Below are 23,393 nucleotides of genomic sequence, written 5' to 3'. Positions count from 1 at the left end.
GTATGTACTATTTGATAGGTATTGGAGCATGGAATTAGGTATATGTCATATGCCAACCCAATATTGAAACTGGACAACAAAATCAAGAAAAGCCCCAACCATCTAACAAAAAAAAAAAAAAGGCTTCTGAATCTGGAGGTTCCGTGGCACCATAATGACTAGTGGCCTCATCCATGAATTCAGTACTATCACCTATATAATAGTGGCTATTAATTTAGGTGGACTTTCAAAAAGCTTTGGATTGCTTCTGAATCAGTTTTATTCACACAGTGGGGTTCAGTCTGTTCACTTGGTTTTAGCAAGGCCTGAATGAAACAGGATCAACACCAATATTTAAGAATACTGAATTTAAAGAATTACTGTCATCTTTTCTTCTATAGTTGCCATATACTTTATGGCATCCTGAGTCAAGAGCAAGTATACATCTCCGTATAAAAGATATATTTATTTGGAAGCAAGGAGGGATGCTGACCTTCTATTAATAATACCCTTCAAAAATAAAGTACAAGAAGCATTGCAATTCCTCTTTAAACCATGCAGCTATGCTCATAAAACAATCAGAACCCAATTGCTGATTTTACCCATATTTTGGATTTACATGATAAAGTCATTTTTGATTAATCAAGTGAACTGTGTTTACAAAGCACAACTGCATTTGCATAAAAATCCTGCACCAAAACTAACTCTGACCAAACCTAGCATGTTTGAATGCAACTACTAGGTTTGCAATACGTTTGATTAAGCAAGTTGTGTTAACATAGCCACTGAATGCCTTATAGGTAGGGTACAGAAAATGCAGTAGAGTGGCTTGTCAAAATGTTGTACTTCAGAGTTTTTTCTCTTCTGCCCTTCCATCTTTTCATAGACTTGATTTCTGCTGTTCTTGTCTTAAAACACAGCTGCAGCCCCAGTCTCTCCATGCCAACTGGCAGTGGCCTTTTGAAGCTTTTTATTGCTACAGTGCTGCTAACCAACAGATTCCACCTTGTTCCTTTCTCGGACACTTAATGCATTTTCTGTTCCTTTAATCAATGGCTTCCTGTTCTCTTTAATTACCAATTAGCATTTTATAGCCAAAGCAGTTTTTCCTTGATGAATCTTACTTTTTATAATCAACTATTGCAAACATATTGTTAATAAATAGTGTTTTGCCTTTGCCTTGTATCCAGGGAGGGGTTCTTACATGGTGTCTTATAAAGAACTGTATAAGTACTTAATTAAAATATTGGTATCATTTTTATGATTATTATCATTTGTTATTGTGATTATTATCACTTTGTTGTTTTGCATGTACACAGAGAGCTTATGCACCAGAGACAAATTTCTTGTGTGTCTAATCACACTTGGCCAATAAAGGATCCTATATGCAAGAAATAATACTAGAATAAGGTTGATATATTCCAGTATGCATATCTTATCTTTCTGTCTTCTCTGTTATCTTTCTTTCCTAATCAACATGACAAAACCTCATTATATAGCTATAGAAGTTTAGGTACATGAGGTTAAATTGCCCTTCCCCAACCTCTGGGCTCCGGATGAAGAAAGTTTCTGTCAAACATCTCTAGGGAATAACTACACTATTGAAGAAGGTGAGGCTAACTATTAAAGCAAATTCAGCATATCTTAAAAGTAGCAATGCAGCAAGAGCTGCAACCTTTCATTGCTGAAATTGCAAAACTCAGCTTACAGAAATAAAAATAAATTTGCAGTAGTTGTGGCTTCAAAGAGGAAGCTGGAAGTAAAACTAGGGGGAGATTTATGCTGTTCTTTTGAGGGTCAGGTTGAGTTTAGTGGCTTAATTAAGATGTTGGGTTAAGAGTGGAGGAACCTGGGACACAACGTGTAGTTGCATGACCTTGGTTCTCAGTCATTCTCTCTCTGCCCCAGGAGGAAGGCAATAAAAGAAGGAACTTCTGAAAACGTTGTCTAGATGACTGTATGGCACCAAGAGTCAAGCCTGACTCAAAGGAAACCAACCCCACCCCCCATGGGGTGGAAATTTATAAATAAGGGCAGAGTTTTGCAGGTGATCCATAGAAAATTAAATCGGGCCTTGCAGCAGGCAGGATAATTGGTATTGGCACCAAAGATTTTTTTTTGTTCATTTCATGAAAAAGTCAACCAAGGAAGAAAAGCTACTGGTAGTAGTGCAGTTTTTCCTCCTAAATATTATCTTTTTATAGGATAGCCAGGCTTCTCTTCATGTGATTTTTTTTACAAGGTATCTGTGTATGATCAAAATGCTGTTTTGAGTGCTTCCCATGCTACGTCTTATCTTTTCTCAAATCACAGAGTATCCATTAAAGCAGTGAAGGCAGATTTTTCTTAGCACGGCTCTTCTCTCATTGCCAAAAAGGATGTTTTTAATGGATGTACTACAAAACAAACTCACCAGGCACCACAATTTCCATTTTTCCTCTATTCATTATACCCTTTTCCCATCCTGTTCTGATCCTTTAGATTGGTATTTTTAACAGTTGTTTTCTGGTTATCAGAAAAAATATGGTATTTTCATTTAGTTTTAGGATTTATAAAACCCCTTCCTTCAAAGGCTCTAGCACATTGTTTGGTTTTGGGAAATAACAAGAGTAATAGAACACTATTCAGCTTTTGAAAATAACACAAATGATAACCCTGAGAATTAATATATTTCTACAAACAAATATATATTTAAAGTTAATGATATCATACTCAACCAATAAGTACACTGAAAGCATTTGCACCAAGACAAATTCCTTGTGTGTCCAATCACACTTAGCCAATAAAGAATTATAACTATCAAACTACAGCACATTTAACAAAGTGTAAAATATACTGTCTTACTGCTGTTTAGATTGGCAGCATCTGAACAGCTGTAGGTTATTGTTTCATTCATATTTTATAATACAATTGATATAGTATGTACTGTATAAATTAAATAAATTCTGCCTTACTAATACCATAAGGCAAATCTGTTGAAAATAGATTATTACATATAGTATGTGAACTGAGTTTCCACAACCTACAGTGTTTTGTAACATTCCCAAGCATCGATAGAACATATTGAGAGTGTGTATATAATGACTAAAGAGTGGCAAATTGATTGAAATTTCACATGAAGCTTATGATGAATTACACTGCCAGTCTGCAAGGATCCAAATAAAATTTAGCAAAGCAGTCTGAGCATCAATCTATGGAGAAATAAAGGTGTATATATAAGATAATACAAAGGAAGAAGGTACAACTGAGTAACAATATGGAAGAAGGAAGAGGTTGATCTAGGACAGGGGTCCCCAAACTTGGCAACTTTAAGACTTGTGGACTTCAACTCTCAGAATTCTCCAGCCAGCATAGCTGGAGAATTACTACTGTAGCATAATAGTAATATGGTATTCATTGGTTGATTTCCAACTTTCTATAATTGCCCCTGAAAGGCCTAAAACTGTGACATGAAAGAGAACACAAAATAAATGTGTTTGCTGCATCTCTGGGTCTCATGAACTTACCCTGCGTTTCCTGAGTAACTGAAGCCTAGAGAGCCCCAATCAACTGTAAATCCTTAAGATTTTACCTTGGCTGTTGTCCATAAGTTTTCCTGATGCACATTTTTGCCTCGTTTGCTATTTCATTGCCCACCCTGGACCAGATGTTTAGGAATTTGACACAATGTGTTGTAGATTTATTCATTGTAGACTTCATTGGAGAGGTGAGACCATGGAAGACCAAGGTGAAGAACAGAGAAATTAAAGCCATCCAATGAAGTGTTGCTGAAGAAATCAAGAATGGAATTAAAGGATTAAAAAAGACTTAGCATGAGAACATTATTGTTGAAACCCAGTGATAGGAGTATTCTATTACCTCATTAAAATTGTGTACATAGGATCTCCATAATTTACCCCCACAATAACCCCATGAGGTGGATTGGGTTGAAAGAGAGTCCTCATTTGTCTGTGATGTTTCTTTGCATAGCACCAAGTTAAACAGAGTCACTACCAGAAAACGTCATGATGACACCAATTTCTGTGGCTTTAAAAGAAGTTCAACCTCAGCATTTCTTGTGTTCTAAATGGAACAAGCCCCTGGTGAGGCTGATGGAAAGGAACACACTCTTTTCTTTAAAAAAGAGACAATGCTCCTTTAAAACAAAGGCTCACCCACCCCCCCAAATTTGCACAGGGAATGCTGAAGTGCCTCCTGACTCAAGAGCTAAGAATATTGTCTATTTTTTTTCCTGAAAGCAGGGAGAAGAAGATCCTGAGGAGAATCGGAACAAGGAGGAGAAGCCAGATCCAGGAATCCCTGTGAGGAAAGTGGGGCGACCCGGTAGAAAACGGAAACAGCCAGTGGTGAGTGGAAGCCATTGCATACCTAGGGTTGCAGGATCAGTCACCTGGGGTGCGGGTGGAAAGTTGATCTGACTGAGGCTTTTAAATAGGAGAATCAGATCTGGAAGAGTTGGGTCAAATTCTCAGTGCTTTCTCTCTAAAGCTGGAGTTTCTAGGGTCAGCAATTTCTAAGAATAGCTTTGTGGCCTTTGTTGGAGGAGAAAAACTACAGGAAAGCAACCAGTTGGGAAACTCTATATGGTTTTTCATACACAAAAGCCATAGATTCATATGCACTCACACAAAGATATACTGTTGTTGATGCCTGTAACCATGTGTAATTCCATTCCATTCGTAATTCCATTCACATTGGATAGAAACTAATCAAGAGGAGAAGCAACCTTGAAACTTTCAAACAGTGGGAAACAATTAACCAGTGGAACAGTTTGCCTCCAGAAGTTGTGGGTGCTTCATCACTGGAGGTTTTTAAGAAGAGACTGGACAGCCACTTGTCTCAAATTGTATAGGGTCTCCTGCTTGTGCAGGGGGCTGGACTAGAAGACCTCCAAGGTCCCATCCAGCTCTATTTTGATTGATTGCAGCTTCAGTCTGCAAGCACCTCTTGGCTGGGTATTGTGTGGACACACCGATGGCATCTGGCAAAGCACCCAGCTGCTCTTATTAGAAACAAAACTACTCCAGGAAAATTGCAAATAACTGTTTTGGACAGTTCAGCTATTTCTAGTAAAAGGGCCCATGTTCTTGGCTCATAAACTGATGCATCATTGGCTGAGTTTGAGCAATTTGCTGACCTAACACATTTTTTGGGTTTGGACAGTAAGATAAACACGAGTTGCACATGCACAACACACAAACAAAAACAAATCCAAGGTTACAACTAACCAAGCTTCAACCAAGAAGTTGGCTGAAATTAGCAGTATGCGCATCACTGTGCACACAAGTTTCTTAAACTGCTGTCCAGTGGTTGGCTCCCTGTATAAATTGGAGATAAAGGGAGTAGAATTTCAATATATCTGAGTCTCAGATTGGGTATAAAGTGATTTTAAATCTGAAATTTGCCAAGATGTTAAAACTTCTGTGGATGCCCTTGTGGGATTAGCACGGTACCTATGAGAGATGCTATTTCCGCTGAAACTTGGAATAGAACCTCCTCTACTGATAGGCTGTGTGTTACCAAAACATGCTTAACTAGGACACAGAACAGGGGTTGCCAAACTTTTGGACCTCGGGGACCATCAAATTCATCATTTTAAATCCTGCGGACCAGAGACCCTGGGAAAATCCCCCCAAAAAGTCTGCAGGAAAATTCCCCACCCTGTTTTCCTACCGATCGATCATTCTTTATTTGGGATCACAGGATACCGTCTCCAGCTCTGACATTTGCTGCTTTCCTTGTGTACAGCCAAAAGCAGAAGAAGAAAGAAGTGGAAAGAAGCAGCCCAGTGGCCAGGCGAGGCACGTGGGGCGAGCGGGGCAAGTTCCCCTCCTCCGCCCTTTCCCTCCTTCCCTCACTACCTCATGTTGTTCGCAAGCGATGTAGCCTTGTGATCCCGTGGGCCATGTGGGCAGTGCAGCCGCACAGCCTGGATTAATTGCTTTGGAGGTGACAATTCTCTGCAGACCACCAAATGTTTTCGCGGACCATCAGTGGTCCCCAGCCCACTGGTTGGTGACCACTGGTCTAGAACTTCATGGGGGGTGGTCTAGAGGATTTATAAAGTTATTTACAGTTTGATGATTTAATTTGTGCAGCATGTTAAGCTTGATTAATTTAACCTTGTTTAGAGTGTACATGTCCTGTATGCATATGTATAAGAAAGTACCTTAGGGTACTATCTGAACCCTTTTCATATGTTTGATTCACAGTTCACTCTTTGTGCAAAGCCAGGAAATGATAACATTGTAACTAGCCTAAGGATGTTGTGTGAACACACCAACAGTTCCTCCCTTCTCCAGAGGGTTCACCTCACATGAACCTAATTTAGCTGTTTATGCCCAGTCAAACCAATTTCACTTCTTCATACATTACATTTTTAATGGGATTGATTTTTGCTGCTGCTTGTAAGGTTTATATTGGATCTACTGTGGTTTTATGCCCTCTTCTGCTATTTATAACTTTATTATGTCTATTGATTTATTGAACTCTAGGGGCATAAATGTAGCTCTTGATGAGGCATGCTTCCACTTTCTCATATGTTGCTTGTGAACTGATCCATGCAGTGATTGATTATTGCCTCCTCAATTGATCAGAGGTTTTATAACAGTAACTGATAAAAAAAAAGTTGGTGAAATGTATCTTTCAGGATCATCAAGTTCCAGCAAAACACTCTTGATTGCATTCCATTTAATAGAGTTGCTAATTAATCCATAAATACATCAGACCATAAACTAACCAAGCAAGCTAGGTTTTTCCACTATGCTAAACTATGGTTCCTTCAGCTAAAACTAGTTAAGCTTTTCATGTGTGCAAATGCATCTGTTTAGATCTTTAACTGGCCCTGAAGAGCATGGTGCTATGATATCCCTGGCGGGGTGGGGGAGAGAATGCTTACGATGCAGGAACTTGCTATTTCCCCCTGATCCTTCTTCATCCTCCATGAATCTCGACTGGAAAAGAACCAAGTGCTCCTGGTTTCCCAAGCAAGCGAACTAAACTTCATGGTGATAAAGAACATGCTGGTATATTACGGGAGAATCCAGAAGGCAGGCCATCCATCCGTCCGTCTGGTTGGTGTTTTCCTTTTGTCTAATGTCACAGAGAATTCCCCCTGACTTCAGAACCTAAGTTGGCAGAATCTCATGAAGGTTTCGAGTATTTTTATCCTGTGCACGGGATTTCCTTCCCACTTCTGGTTTAAGAACGCCTGATCCAGCTGGGACTTATGCAGATTTGTTTCCCAGAAGGCTGCTTTGCCAATTGGGCCGTGGGAATGGCTCGCCCTTTTAACCATGGGCTCTCTGCAGACTCTTTCACTTTGCTCTAGTTCTCTGCCTTGCACAGCTGCAACCTGATCTCTGGCACTGCTGCCAGGGCCAGGGAAGGAAGCTGGCCACCAGCCACATGCTGGGCCACTCAGAGAAGAGCTGCTGCTGCTGCTGCTGCTGCTATGTTGCTGGCAGCTTCCCAAAATAGGATCAGCCTGGGTGGGGAGAGATTGCTATGGACATGGCAGGGAGGAAAGCAAGGTTGCTGCAAGGCTTGGAAAGGACTTAGAGGAGAGCTGGATGACAGCCAGACTGCTGTCTCTCTGCTGCCAGAGGCAGAGACTGGAATGGATGCATCTGCTTGGTTGGATCCCAAACTGTATTTAAAGGGCCAGCATGAAAATGTTTTGGGAGGCCAAAGGTGGGGCAGGTGAAGTATCTAGAGTGGCCTGCCCTATTTCACATTCTTATACAGAACCATCTGATATAAAGGGTAAGTGAAGGGAAGTCTTGTGATTGACATAAACCTGATGGTTTTGACACAGAATCCAACATTCTAATGTTCCACATTTTCATTTTTCAAGAATCTGGCTTCCAACACGTTCACAGAGTGAGTTTGGTATAGTGGTTAAGGCATCAGGCTAGAAAACAGGAAACCGTGAGTTTTAGTCCAGTTTTAGACACAAAGCTGGCTGGGCGATCTTGGACCAGTCACTCCCGCTAAGCCCTAGGAAGGAGGCAATGGTAAATCACTTCTGAAAAATCTTGCTAAGAAACTTCAGGGACTTGTCCAGGAAGTTGGCTGGAGTCAAAATTGAATCAAAAGAACCTTTAAAACAAAAACAACCCACTCCCACAACAAAGTCTACAGCATGGCAGCAATATGTATGCTTATCACCACAGCAAGGGGGACACCTGTGATTTGGGAATGTCATTGATAAAATAGGAAAATAATTCAATGAAAAGTTAAGAAAATCACATGTGTTGCTAGAAGCTTAACACTCTATGAAAGCGAGAATTCATTTGCCAGATAAAATTATTTAAATGTTGAGAAAGGTGGGGAGATTTCAGCTGCCAGGAGTTTAGAAGGATGGATGGAAAATATTTACCCTGGGGACAAGAAAAGATTGCCTCCACTCATTGTCTCCAAATAGAACTTGAGGAATCTGGAAATGTAATACTATGATTTGCAAATAAATCATTTACCGGCAGATAAATCCTGCTGGTAGGTGATGTGCTAAAGAGGGAAGGTAAAACCCAACGAATCAGCTAATCATCTTTATTTCTGCAATTCACATGTGTTATCAAAGCAGTTCCCTTTGCTGGTGACTTGGAATGGATGCAATGGGAGGGGCAGGGACCATAATGGGGTAACAAATTTCATACCAGTATATTTTTCTGCCAACTCAAGAATGACTGGAGAGCACTTCTAATTTAACCGTGGGGAAAGGTTCTAACCTTGGCTCAGCTTTCTCTGTCCAGCAGAAACAGGGGCATCAGCTGTCTCTATAGGCTGGCAGGCATGGAGTACTTGAAAAATTGGCAGTAGAACTAACTCTAGTAACCGTTGAAGATCTTTTGAGCTTGAGAATAAGCCACTTTTCTGTGGCTTCAACTTGAACATTGGAAATGGCCCTTTCATTGCCTTTTCTTGCTGCCCTTACGTTGGTTAACTTTCTGCTGCATTGCTCCAAATTTTAGACAGCTTCTTGGCCTCAGTCACTTGATCTTCTGTATCCTACCCAAGCAAAAAGTGGAGACAGGAGCAACCAAAGTAACATAGACAATGTCTAGGCTATGTAGCTTGTAAACATTCACGTGGCCTATCCACTTCTGCCACCCCTAGACAGAGCTAGATTATTGCACAGAACCTCTGATGTCTCTGTGATACCACAGAGGTTTGCATGGGAAAAAAATGACAATTAAACGAGTTACAGTTATTGTATTTACATGGTTTTGAACTGCCCAATTTTCAGCTGTGCAAGAATGTGGGCTAGTAAATTTCTATGGATGTTTCCTCAAGTTCTGTGATGATCTAGGGTGGAATATAAAATAAACACAGTCACAAAAAACAGGTGAAGCCCCTTTTATTCCTTAACTTTGTTTCCAAGCTCCAAATATCCTTGACTGGAAACAAAAAATTCCCATACAAGCTGTTACAAGAAGGAGAAAATGACGTTTAAATTATAAAGAGTAAAAAAACAACACAAACCAGGCAAGATAAGGGCTTGAAGACGTCCACAGATATCAGAACACATACTGGGAAGGATGCCAAACTCAGAGAGGAACAATAAACTAGAGATATTTCCACGCTTTGTTTCCAGCACTCGCCCATACGCATTCCATCCTCTTATCCAGTTGTCACAGCTGCAGCCCATGAAGAGGATCAAGGCCCTCTCCTCCCCAGTAGACCACGTCTCACCCTTACCCTCTCGTCCCTGCGTGCCCTGGGATGGAGAGGGGATGGATCTGGGTCCTCCTCTGACTGCCCAGCCAGCCTCTGCCCTTCCCCAGCCTCCTCCACAACCTCTGGAGCCACATTTCCACTCCCTGTTGGCTGTTTCTCCTCTCCCTCAGAGTCAGTTTCCAACAGGGGCACGACAAGTTCCATTTTAATAAGTTTTTAGTATTGTGCCTTTCCATTTGGAAACGGGTGACATTGCTCTAGTTTACAGTTATAAATATTGTTAAAAAATGGCAGGACTTTTCCTCCTATTAATAGCAAGTACCTGTGCTTCATTATGAGTAATGTACAGGTAGTCCTCGACTTACAACCATTGGTTCAGTGACTGTTCAAAGTTACAACGGCACTGAAAAATGTGACTTAAGACCATTTTTCAAAGTTACGTCCGTTGCAGCATTCCCATGATCACATGATCAAGATTCAGATGCTTGACAACTGGTTCATATTAATGACCATTGCTGTGTCCCAGGGTTATGTGATCACCTTTTGAGACCTTCTGACAAGCAAAGTCACTGGGGAAGCCAGATTCACTTAACAACTGGGTTACTAACTTATCAGCTGCAGTGATTCACCTAACAATTGTGGCAAGAAAGATCATAAAATTCACTTAACAAATGTCTCTCTTAACAACAGAAATTTTGGGCTCAATTGTGGTCATAAGTAGATGACTACCAGTATTGGTATAATAGGGGATCCTTTGCAAGTATTGAAGTCTATCCCTGTTTCTAAGATGGAAGTGGTTGGGCTCTTTACCTCATCCTGGGCCTGTTTACAATTTATGATATACCAACCAGATAGACTGCAAGAAACTTGTTTTGTGATATCTTGGGGTTCATCTGCTATCATGTTATCCATGATTTTTGAAGTTATAGAGCAGTGGCAGAAAAAGTTATTGCCTCTCACATGGGCCATTTGTATTTGGCCAAACAACTGTGTTCACCTTGCTTTATCCTATAATATGGACCCAAGACTTCTCCTTCAAAAACACTGATGCCATCTTATAAAAAAAATAGAGAAAATTTTCATCTAATTGTAACGTTCAGACCAAACAGGTTAATCATGCAAGGGGGGCAAGTTGTGTGGAGTTGATCCAGGATCAAGTCTACATGACAGCAACATATAGAGGTAGTCCTTGACTTATGACCATGATTGAGCCCAAAATTTCTGTTGCTAAGCAAGACAGTTAAGTGAATCATGTCCCATTATGGCCTTTTTGCCATGGTTTTAAGCAAGTAACTACCGTTGTTAAGTAAATCATACAATCGTAAAGCAAATCTAGCTTCCCTGATTAACTTTGCTTGTCAGAAGCTCCCTAGGAAGGTTTCAAATGACATTCTCAGGACTTCAGGATGCTGCAGCCACTGTAAATACACGCTAGTGGCCAAACACCCAAAGTTTGATTACGTGACTGTGTGGATTCTGCAATGTTCATAGGTGTGAGAACTGGTCATAAGTCACTTGTTTCAGTACCATTGTAACTTTGAATGGTCATTAAATGAATGGTTGTAACTTGAAGACGACCTGCAGTTAATGGACTTCACAAATACATATGGGCTGAGGGTTTCTCCTGCTCAGGTCATTTGCAAACAAGAAGTGTTATGTCTTGTTTTTAAAGTTTAACTATTGGCTCATATGAAGACAGATTTAAGATGAATTTTAGCTTGCCTGCATTTATTGAATCACCATGAGTCAATCTGTGCTTTCTGAAATTTATTTTAGTCCTTCCTCACCTTCAGAATTGCACTCATGGGAGTGATTCTCTTCCCTGTCAGTCAACATATGTTTAATTTCTCTTCCCTGTTTGAAAATGCCTCTTTGGTCAGTCTTAAAAGCAACACCCCCCCCCCCCAATCCATCCTTATTTTTCCATTAAGGATCTATTGGGACAATTTCATTTCACACCTTGTGGCTAACTTCACACAACATGCCAAACCTGGGTTTACAAAGCAAGTTACTCTGTTCATTTAAGCTGCTATGCCTAAACAAATAAAATGATTGCCGTAACAATGTCCAGATCCTTATAACACACTGAACCACAACGTAGCTGATTTTAGTTTATTACCCGAGTTGAAATTCTTGGGGCTTTTGTGATTTACAGTTTCTTGTTTATAAAATAAGAAGAACAATAGCAGAATGTTCTGGATTTTAAGGCCATCCGCAATTAAAGTTGAGCTTTGGTTTGGATATTATCTGTGCTGCCTGGCAGTTCTGAAGCTCCTCGGGGGCCTGTGTGTTTTGGGGCTTGCGTGTTTGTTTCAGTTTCTGAGGAAGTGTGTCTTCGATAAGCAGGGGGCTGGTTCCTCTGCAGAGCAGGACAGGAAACTTGCACTGCCAGGAGCTGGTGTGGACAGGTGGTGTGCAGAACTTTTTCCTTCTGACTGGAGGGAGAAACCCCAGAAGGGCTGCTGCCGGGTAAGACACACTGACAGTCTTCTTGAGCTTGTGGAGGTTTCATTCTCAGATTAAATAAGGCGCATAGCAAGATTTTAAAAGATCACAAGGAAACAATTACACACACTCATTCATCACTAGAGCAAGGCACAAGGTTTTATTAATATATAGCTTGCCTTTTGTTCAGGAGCTCCAAGTAGTAGGCAAGCCTCTCTCCTTTTATTTTTCCTACAACAAGACTGTGAGGGAGGTTGAACTGAAAGAATGACCGACCCAAAGTCACTCATTGACTATGGCTGAAGGTGGCCTAGAATTCAGGACTGCCAGCTTTTTCTCCATCGCTTTAGTCTACATTGATTCTCCTGGACCTTGTATAGTTGCATTGTATTGGGAGTAGGACGGTTTCTGGGCACAGCTTAAGGTCACAAGCAGTCCTAGTGCAGCTGGAGTGGAACAGAATTGGTAAAAAAATAAACACTCCTTAATGCTATTAAGTAGTAATAGGGACACAGGACATGGAGCTGTCACCATGACTGTACAAGTCACTTGTGAATCATGGCTCGCTCCTTAGGTGTAGCTCCAGCCAGAACTGACCCTCTGCTAGATCTATGTGAGAACCTGATAGACCCATTTGTGTCTTCATGTGTGCTTAGCAGTAATCAAATATGGGTCCATCTTCCCTATTGCTATTTCTTCATTTTGTGGATAAATGCTGATTTGCTGGATTGTATTCCTAGCCTTAGCAAGCATGTTGGTCTCATAAATTGTACCACAGCCTGAATTAGAGTAGAAGGCAGACATTTACAGCCTAGCTGTTACTCCTTGTTTTGCTAGGTAGCAGTTATGCAGAGGTTTAGAAAGAAAGAGAGAAGAGGAGCATCTTTAAACATCTGTTCCTATTTGAAAACCTTCTAAATCTAAACTGATATGTTTCATGGAATGATTTGGAGTAATGTGGAGCTATGCCCTCTGCCTTATCCTGTTTCCAGCCCCTCATCTTGTTCTCAGTCCTTGACAGAATGCATGCTAGCTTTTTGCGTACAGTTTTGCCTCAAATTTAATGAAATCTCTTATTAGATCAGATAATTGACTAAGTTTTCTATTGCATTTTTTATCACAGGACGCCACTCAGGGCACACATTTTGCCTGTGAACATAAGGTGGTGGTTTAAAAAAAATTGATAGATAATATTTGCTGCAATTCTTCAAGCAAGTTTGTTAGCTCTAGTGCTTGTTAATGTGAGTTTCAAATTATCCTGGATCACTACCAGTTGAAACTGATGGGATTGGTAGAGTGCTATTCTATTCTTCAGATGTTATCACTCAAGGCCCAGAGAGCCCAGTGTAAATGCATGAACTTGCTTGTCTGCTATTGTGAACACAAAATGCTGGGCTGGTATAACATTTGAAGCCCTTTACGGCTGAGTATCAGCTTCTCTCTTAGCATTGTTTCCCCTTTCTGTAAAAGGGATAGGAGATATATAGATGGAAAGGGGAACAGTTGCTGTCAGGCAATTTGCAGGGTGTTGAGTGGTTGTAATATCCAAAATCCTTTTGTGGTCCCTCATTCTTCCTAAGCCACCATATTTGGGGCAAGGCCTACGTTTCTCTCTGGAAGAATAAGCTTTTTTAGGCCTTAGTTTTACTTCTGTTTATCTCAGAGTGATGGAGAGAAGAGGGGAAATTCCCTTGCAAGGTCTCTGTAGGCTGTGGTGAGTGGTGTTGTATAGTTGCCATTAATAGGTGCATGTTGGGAATTCACCACTTCAGTCTGTACTACTTTGTCCACATTAATATGCTTAAACATCTGTGGTGCAATTATTGCTTCTTAATATTCAGACTTAATGTTGATTCTCCCTCCTCAAAAAGGTAGGGTAGGATTGCTAAAAATATTTTAACATAGCCTTAAGATAGAACCCATGAAGGTGATTGAATCTCAGTGCGGCCTGATTATTTGGGATGCCTTGGATTGGGCCTGTCAAACTAGTGGCCCATAGGCAGAATGCGTCATGTGCAGGCCACTCCCAGCCCGGCTCCACAAAGGCAAAAAATGTGATATGTCACGATACATCACATGATGTGATTGAATTTGACACTTGTGCCTTGGATACTGTTGGTCCAGATGAAATAGACATGATTTTTGAAAATATTAGCTCAGCCACTTGTGGTGTGGTGGACCCAGGTTTTTCCTGGTTAGCTAAGGTTTCCTTGGAGATGTCATGTTGTCAGATCTTGACAGTGATGAGTTCATTCTTGAGAGAGGTAGGAGTTCCACTATTGCTTTAGGGGCATTCGGTTATCCCTCCTGCAAAAAGCCTTTGCTCAAGGCAATGATTTTGGACAACTATCATTGTATAAGTGGTGGTTGTACAGCACCTTCAGGAAAGCCTATAGGAAATAAATTATTTGGTTCCTTTTCTCTCCAGTTTCAGACCTAGACATGAGACTGGAACAGCGTTAACTATATTTGTGGATGGGTGGAAGAAGCTAGAGGTTGTGTATGCGGCCTGACTCTTGATCTGTCAGTGGTTTCTGATATCTTTCTGGCCTGGTTCCAGGGATTAGGAGGTACACGTTTACACTGGTTCTTCTCCTTTCTCTGGGGCTGGTTCTAGTCAGTTTTGTGGGGTGGGGTGGTAGGAAGGTCCTCCAGAGCTTGATGTTCTCCCCATTCCTGTTTATCATCTACAACAGGGGTGTCAAACTCAAGGCCCACGGGATCAGCCTAGAAATAGCAAAGGACTGGCCTGTGGTGCCTCTGGCGGCCCCTTTTGGCCTGGATGGCCCCCTACAGCACTTTTCAGGCCAAAACGGGATGCAGGGGAGCTCCCGCACCACGTTTTAGCTGTCAGGTTGCTGTTTTGGCCCACAGGAAGTCTGTTTCATCTCCTCCACCATCAGCTGGCCTGTGGAAGAGAACTACAATGCTGATCCGGCCCTCAAAGAAATCCAGTTTGACACCCCTGATCTACAAGAAGCCACTGGATCAAGTCATCTGATGTCATGGGTGAGATATCTTTAGTATGCCGATGATACCTAGTTTTACATCATTGCCCCAAGTTAAGTAATGCTGTAGAGGTTCTTTCTTGGGAGGGAGGGGATAGGAAAGAACAGGCTTTAGCTCAACCCTAGCAAGATTGAGTGCCTCTGGGTTTTAGGATCCCCTAGAACCAGGCCAGGGTCTTTTCATCTTTGGTTCTGGAGAGGGTTGTATAATTTGAGGATCCTTCTGAACTCATAATTCCTATTCTAAAAGCAGCTAGCAAATGTGGTCCGGAGGAATTTTTTACAATTTTGTTTTGTGCACTACTTGGATCCTTGTGTGGACCAGAAAGAACTGCTTGCAGTCACATAAGCTCCACCTCTCAAGTGGATACTGCAGCACATTTTACATGGAACTACCCTTGAAGACCATCCAGACACTGTGGCTATCCAGAATGCAGCAACATGAGGGGATTACAGGCACAGTTTGATACACCCCTGTTATACTTCTGCTCTGTAAACAGCACTGTCTCTTAATGTGCTTCCAAGTGGAATTCAAGATGCTGGTTGTCACTTATAAAGCTCTTCATATCATGGGACTGCATTATTTGTGGGACTGCCTATTGTTAACTGTTTCTATCCATCCTACTAGATCTGACAGAAAGGGCACATTCCAGGTCTCTTCAATTAAAGGCTATTAACTTTTGGGACTTCAGAAGCATGCACTGATTGCCCTCTGGAACACCATAGTCTCTGAGATTAGATTGCCCCCAACCTGACTGGCCTTTCCTAGAGCTTTGAAGACCTAGATATGCATCAGGACCTGGGGGGTCTGGAGGATAGATGGCTCATTTAGATGTCTTTATTGACTGTTTTGTCTGAGTTCATCCATGATTAAACTCTTTGTTAAGATAGTTTTAATGGTTGTTGGCCAATGCAAGACGGATGGATATATACATTGATTAGATAGATAGATAGATAGATAGATAGATAGATAGATAGATAGATAGATAGACAGATAGATGTAGATAAATGATAGGTAGATAGGTAGGTAGATAGGTAGATGATAGATAGATAGAATGTAAATCTTTGAGGGCACAGGTTGTTTTCTTTACTCTCAAATGATAGCAGTTTTGAACATGGTAGAAATTTCTCATTCTCATATCAGAAAAAGTGGTAACAACCACGCTAGAACTTTTGTCTATTGAACTGCCTCTGTTTTGCCTGCGGAACTATGCAGAACTATGCAGATGGGCAGATATTACTTAATGAGTTCACTGGTTAACAGCTGTTAAGAGTTTATCACCCTTTATGTTGTTAGAACATGGGCCAAATAACTGTTAGCCAAGGAACCTCTTTCAATGTTTGCTATGGGTTGTGTTGTGTTGGAGAGGACATATTGCATATCCTAGACATCCCCATTACACTAAATTTAAGATAACAATTGGGATTGAATAACAGGGAAAGAAAAGGAGGGCAACTCAGCTTCAAAAGCGTAGAAGTCATTTGAAGATAATGGAAGCTTGCCCAAAAGACAAAGAAGAGTCTATTCTTACAAAGTCACAGAATTGTAGAATTTGGGACTTTCCCCACTTGTTCCTAACCATAGCACGAGCAAGTCCCAGTAACTTCTTTTTCCTACTGTGTGTTCATGAAGTTGCCTTCCTTTCATCTTTAACCCATACCTGAGGCAGCTTAAAATTAGTTCTTCTCATTTTAAGGTACAGTTTTCTTCTTTAAGCAGGTATAAGTTATTTTACTAGCCATTGAATCAGGATCACAGAGAAATAACACTTAGGGTTGAGATCAGCTTGGTTTGTCCACTTCAGTCTGTGGTACTATCTTCTGCCTTTGATACCTATGCACTGTCGTCTAGGACCTTTCTGCATTGGGAAATTGGAGAAGCCAATTATTTAAATTCTTGCTTTCCACCTGCATCCATTAGATTGCTGAGCTGATTCCCCACCATGAAGATCAGCCTAAATGACTATTAGATCAATGGTATCATGTCTGTGCCAGCATGGTAAGGTGGAAAGAAAAAACAGCTCTCTACTGTTTTATGCTTCACTCTTTCTGCAACTCAGTTAATGTTAAGATGGCTTTTGAACATGTTTTAGTGCTCTTCTTAAATATCTCTAAGTCTGTATTCAAAAGGAGCCTATCAGCTGGCTGCTTTAGGATCTGGTTTCTGAATAGTGCTACTGTAGTACAGCTAGGCAGTTGATGGCTGAGCTGCCTTTGAATCCACTCATGGACAATATAGCTCCGGGACTTGTAGAAAGCAGTTTAAGAGGGCTTTGAGAAAGAGCTCTTGGAAAGGGGTGAAATAGACATTGAGCCTAACTCCAGTCTTTATAAGAATCCAAATGAAAGCATTCCTAAAAAATGATGTTCCAGCCTTTCCAATCAATGGATGCTCCCACCTCTGTGTGTAACTATTTCCACCACCGAACTGCATTTATAATTAGGAAGTTTTCTGTACTAGGCAACAACAATCTGCCTTCGTCTTGTAATTGCAGATAATTATTCCACGTTCTGCACTCTGTACTAATATCCTTTATGATACTCTTTAAGGCACTTAAATGTGGTCATTTTCCACAGCAGATCTATCCTCGGTAATTGTTTCATAAGGCTAAGCATACTTGCTTCTAGAGATTTATAAAGTATTTTGTGCAAAAACCATTCCATTCATTAAATAGCTGGTTTTGGAAGGACCACGCTCAAACCAAAATGCTCATGTTTTCGATGCCTGGATCTACGTATGAAATGAAATGGGAGTATTTTGTCCTATTTGTCCTGGATATGAATCAGAATGGTTTTACTTGAATAGTGGAGATAATGAGAAAAACTTAAAGACATTGTCAATACTCAACGGGAAACAAGGAAGGTGCTTGGGTTATTCGTGGTGGCAACTCTGGTGTGAAAGGGAAGAGGGCAAATTGGGGAGAGGGCAATGGAATATATTATCCTGGGAAGGAAAGTTGTTGGTAAAATTAGTGGCATGAGCAATAATGGGAGCTGCTGAGTGGAAGAAGACAAAATGCCCCCCAAAATTTCTCAAGGATTTTTTGTGTAAAAAAATCTGGAACAGAAGAACAAGTGTTCTTGATTTCATTTCTGTCAAACTCTCTCTGACTTTACTGATGCATTTAAAAATAATTATCAGGCTTCATATTAGGTAAGCATTTTTTCTCTTTGTTCTTCACACCCAAGCAGACTCAGGAAGGTTAGATAAGTAAATGAATTGCCAAAAACTAGAGAGTCATACATACAAGAGGTTCTCAGTCTAATTTAGCCTAAATGTATATGTTTCTGAATATATGTACATGTGCATGTATATACACGTTTGTCCCTTTGTCCGTTTTGATTCTGGCAATTACACGGAGGAATCCATGCAGTTTTCTTGGCAACTTTTGAGATTTGCTTCTTGGGTCTTTTCCCATTTTTTTGAGTCAGTGGAAGTGTGACTGTTCATTTACTAACCTTGAAACATTTTGCCATCTGGTCCGTTTCCGCCTCACCATGTCAACTTTCACATATCTTTTCAACCAGTTAAGAGTCTCTCATCCTATACCAATGCATTTTATTTCTTTTTTTCCTATTTGAATGACATTATATTTATTTCTGTTAAATTTCATTGTTATTTTCAGTCCCCCTCCCTGACTTAACAAATTTTTGAATTGTGTTTGTATTCAAGAGTATTACCTCTATCCTAGCCATATATGTGTAATCTGCAGATTTGATAAACATTCTCTCTACCTCTTTATTCAAGATTAATGTGCATGTTGAAGATTACAAGTTTGAGGATCAAACACTATTGCACTCACCCTGATACTTCTCTCCAGTGTGATGAAAAATGATTCGGTCCCCTTTGAGTATGGTTTTCATGTCCACTGGGGAATCACCAAATAGATACTTCATCCAGATCATACTAACTTGCAGATCAGAAAGTCATGGAGTATTTTGTGACATGCTTTGCTGAAATTAAAATACACTATCTCTACAGCATTTCTAGGCTCTCCTAAGGAAGTTATCTAATCAAGAAAGGACAAGATTAATCTGGACAAATCCATGCTAACATTCTGTGATCACCACATTGTTTTCAGGATACTAAAATCAAATTGTACTAGAATTTTCTTGGGTATTAAACTATCAATAGATGTTTCTTAATTGGATTTCTGTCAAGCACAAGTTGGATTTTGCTCTTCATGATTGTTAGGTGGGATGCATATCCTCTTTGAAAGGACTGAGTCAAAATAAAAATTGTAGTAGTTCTGCTTTATTACCAGTTAGCAGAAGGATATCTAAAGGAATGTCATATAAAGGAGAATGTTTTCTTCGTTATCTTAGAGGATAAAACCAGAACCAAAGGATTGAAACTAATGCATAATAGATTATTAGCTCTCCTAGGTAAACCAGATAAGAAACATGACTGGATGAGCTAAATCTTCTTTGTAGTAAGGCTACATGAACAAAATATTGCAAAACTAAAGGTACAACTTGTTAATGCTATTTTAACTGTCTAAACAGTTAGGACGGACCCTTCCCTGACCATTAAGCAATTGTGAGGTCCTTCCTCTCTTGCCTGATCATTCCCTAGGCCCTCAAAGTCATTCCATTACATAGATTCAGGTTATACATTAGGAAAAACTTCCTAACTATGAGACATGCCAACATTTGACACATGTCATGATATCTTCCCCTTCACTGGTGGTCTTCAAGCAGTGAATGGCTAGCCCTCTATCCCAAAATATTAAGCAGAGAGCTGGACTAGATGAATGTACCTTCTAATTCATAGAATCCTATTTAATTCCTATCTAGCGATTAAGGCACCAGGCAAGAAACCAGGAGGCCATGAGTGTTACGTAATGGCAGGTTAGGCATGAAAGCTGGCTGGTGACTTTGGGCCAATCACACTCTCTCAGCCTGGCTTGTTTCCTAGGGTTGTTGTTGTGGGAAAAAAATGGTGGAGGAAGGAGTATTAACTGCGTACCAATTTGAAATAAAGGTGGGATAAAATATTGCCATTTCTGCCAAGATTATCTAATGTATGTAGCCGTACATTCCTTCATCTCTGGAAACCTTAGCAGTTACCTAGTGAATAGGAAGAAGCAAGAGAAGGAAAGCATTGGGGCTGATGCAGAATGAGAGTATGCAAGTGACACTTGTGCAAGATGAATCTATGACTAGCAGAAAGAAAATGTGATTCTGAGATTATCTTAATTCACTTGGCCTCAGCAAATATGATTGGGAGAAGTCAGTCCATGGAGCTATTGCAGAAACAAGTGTCATATAAGTGAGGAATCCCATTTGGCTCTTGACACCACCAAGCAACTATTTCAGTAAACATCAAATGGTTTATTTCCTTATAAGCTCTAGTTTAGATTTAAAGGAAAACAAATTTAAGAGAACGAAACAAATGGTTAGGGAGAAAAGTTCTCAAAGCATCCTCTAAGAATAATACTTCTTAACATCTCCATTTCCTTTCTTTTTCCAATAGTCCTGTTCAGATAGAAAGCAATGCCTTTCGGTTAACAAGACACTGCTATATCTGCACCTTGCAAAATCCTGTTCCTCTCTTAATTACAATGGATCTAGATTGTATTCTTCCTGCCATAATAATGCAAGAAATACTTATTGTTTATGCCCATTAAGGGCTTAAACTGGGCCCATTCAGTTTAAAGATTGTTGAGACCTCTTCTAAGTGATGATGCTTTTTGCAGTGTTTCTGAACCAGAGGTAGTAACAGGAAAAGTCTTAAGTTTTATCCACCGAATCATTAATTTCTGTATTAAATTAATGATTGAAATGTGGGCATTCCTCTTCATTATTTTCTACTATGATAAACAAACATAAATATCCATTTAAAAAAAAGATTTGGTAGTGGTTACTGAAAAGAAATCTCTGCCTAGGTGGCCCTCAACATACAACCACAATTGAGCCCAAAATTTATGTTGCTAAATGAGACACTTAAGTGATTTTGCCCCATTTTACAACTTTTCTTGCCACAATCGCTAAATGAATCACTGTAGTTGTTAAGTAAAACTGGCTTCCCCATTGACTTTGCTTATCAGAAGGTCACAAAAACTGATCACATGACCCCAGGACACTGCAAGCATCATAAATATGAACGAATTGCCAAGCATCCGCATGTTGATCACATGATTGTGGGGAATGCTGCAACGGTCATAAGGGTGAAAAACGATCATAAGTCCCTTTTTTCAGTACTGTTGTAACTTTGAACAATCACAAAACAAATGGTTTTAAGTCAAGGACAACTTGTTCTTTAAAATCGCCAAACAGACTGGAAGTTAGTGCAATTGACAAAGCATAGACATAACATAATCTAATCATCCAGCTTCGTATTTGTAGCTCTGTTTTTCTGAGCTGTTTTCAAAAGGGAGCCCTATGCATAAGGCCAAGGCACCCAGCTCTAATTACATAGGATTGTAGGTAATTTATCAGTAAGATTTGATAAAAAGTGATTAAAAATTATTCTCTTTCTACATATTTTAACCCATGGGAAATCTTTATTCACCTCAGATGTAATTCAAAATACACCTTGTTTCCATTTATGAGTGCAAATTATTTATTGGCAGCACTTTACAGATTATTACAGTTTGCTTACATTTAATCCTTAATGTAATTGTCATATAAATATGCTGTCTCTTTTTCCTACATTTCTTTCCCTCAGTTCTCACAGTTAGCAGTAGTTTCTTTCTTATTCTCCTTACATTGGGTGAGTTGATTTGACAATTCAGGATACCATTCCATGCAATTAATGGTGGGAGTTTGGTCTGCAAAAGCATATGCTACAGTTTGTTACTCTTTGTGGTGCAAGAAGATTTGTTCTTGTTTAGATGTGAAGCAAATGTTTTCTCATTAGATGGCAGGACTTCCTTCACAGGTATCTGCCAAGGTTTGCCTTAGTTGGGATTTATAGAAGTTTGATGGCTTCTTTTGTCCTGTGGTCTTCTTCCAGATGTAGCTGTGAATGACTTCACACCTTTTTTTCTTTCCTGCTTTTGTCCTTTTGCAGGTGGAGATCAGTGAAATCCCCAAAGACACAGCTTCAGCACCCAAGTGCCCCCCACCTACCCACAACACCAGCCCTATGGAGCAAGTGCCCAATGGAGATGCTGAGATGGGTGCTTCTGACAATTGCACTATCACCGACCTGAAGGGCAGGCAGCGAAGCGAAAACGAACCCTGTGGCCCGCCAGAAGGAGAGATGGGACGGGCCCTGGAAAATGGGCGCTGCACCCCCAAGGACAGTCCTGATCCCCCTGCTAGCGAAGGTGAACAGTGTCAGATCAGCCTCTTGTAGTCTAAGCAAGAAAGAGTTTAAGGTATCAAGGATAACTAAGATACAGGTAGTCCTCATCTTACGACCACAATTGAGCCCAAAAATTGATGTTGCTAAGTGAGAAATTTGTTCAGTGAGTTTTGATCCATTTTACGACTTTTCTTGCCACATTTGTTAAGTAAATCACTGCAGTTGTGAAATTAGCAACACGGTTGTAAAGCAAATTTGGTTTTTCCTATGGACTTTGCTTGTCAGAAGGTTGCAAAAGGGGATCACAAGACCCAGGGACACGGCCACCATCATAAATGTGAGTTGGTAGCCAAGCATCTGAATTTCGATCACGTGTCCATGGGGATGCTGCAGCGGTCATGTGAAAAATGGTCATAAGTCACCTTTTCAGTGCTGTTATAACTTTGAATGGTCACTAAGGAAATTGTTGTAAGTCGAGGACTACCTGTATAGGATTAGTTAAGCTGTCACATCCTAGAAACTAAGTGAACAGTGCAGAGGAGGTTTAGATGAGGCTACCTGTGGCAAAGAAAGAAATGAAATAGACCTCTAGTCGTGTAGAGTCCTTGGTGATCTCTGGGTTTGGTTGTTTGCGTGCAGAAGTTTCATTACCAGACTGGTGCACTGAAATATTACCTAGTCTGGTAAGAAAATTGCAGCAAGCAAACAGCCAACTTCAGAGACCACCAAGGACTTCACAGTTCAACCCCAAGCTACATATATTCTCTTTTCTCGTAGATATGTCACAGGACTATAGCTTGATGATATGTCACATATTTTAAAGCTGTGGAGCATTTTTGTTATGTTTTGTATCTTTTTCAGTCAGTGGTCAAGGTTCTGCAATTTGCCCAAGAATTTTCCTGCTAGCAGTATTGACTGACAAGGTCTTGTGAAATCACCAAGAAGCCCCCAAAACAATTGTGCAATTTTTTTAAAAAACTGTTGCTTTCTTTTTTAAAATAAGGTAATGAATGAACAGATCAACATATGTG

At 40.3% G+C, this 23,393-nt stretch overlaps 1 protein-coding gene across 8 annotated transcripts in view; it reads left to right on the top strand.

The window, feature by feature from the left end:
* DNMT3A (DNA methyltransferase 3 alpha) overlaps window positions 1-23,393 on the top strand; it is a 124,530-nt gene that overhangs the window by 32,507 nt on the left and 68,630 nt on the right. For 6 of the 8 annotated variants that reach the window (XM_087929041.1, XM_087929029.1, XM_087929006.1 and 3 more), the window contains exons 3-4: window positions 4,218-4,325; window positions 22,126-22,384. In XM_087929041.1, the coding sequence (XP_087785167.1) occupies window positions 4,218-4,325; window positions 22,126-22,384 (367 nt within the window). The remainder of the gene's footprint in view (window positions 1-4,217; window positions 4,326-22,125; window positions 22,385-23,393) is intronic. The other 2 variants (XM_087929038.1, XM_087929022.1) reach the window with 1 other exon arrangement.

Source organism: Pseudonaja textilis, chromosome 1 (genome assembly GCF_049901715.1).
Source record: "Pseudonaja textilis isolate UNSWEBS1 chromosome 1, rPseTex1.2, whole genome shotgun sequence".
Classification (NCBI taxonomy): domain Eukaryota; kingdom Metazoa; phylum Chordata; class Lepidosauria; order Squamata; family Elapidae; genus Pseudonaja; species Pseudonaja textilis.
Note: the sequence above shows the minus strand (reverse complement) of the source record. Positions and strands in the feature narration are given on the sequence as shown.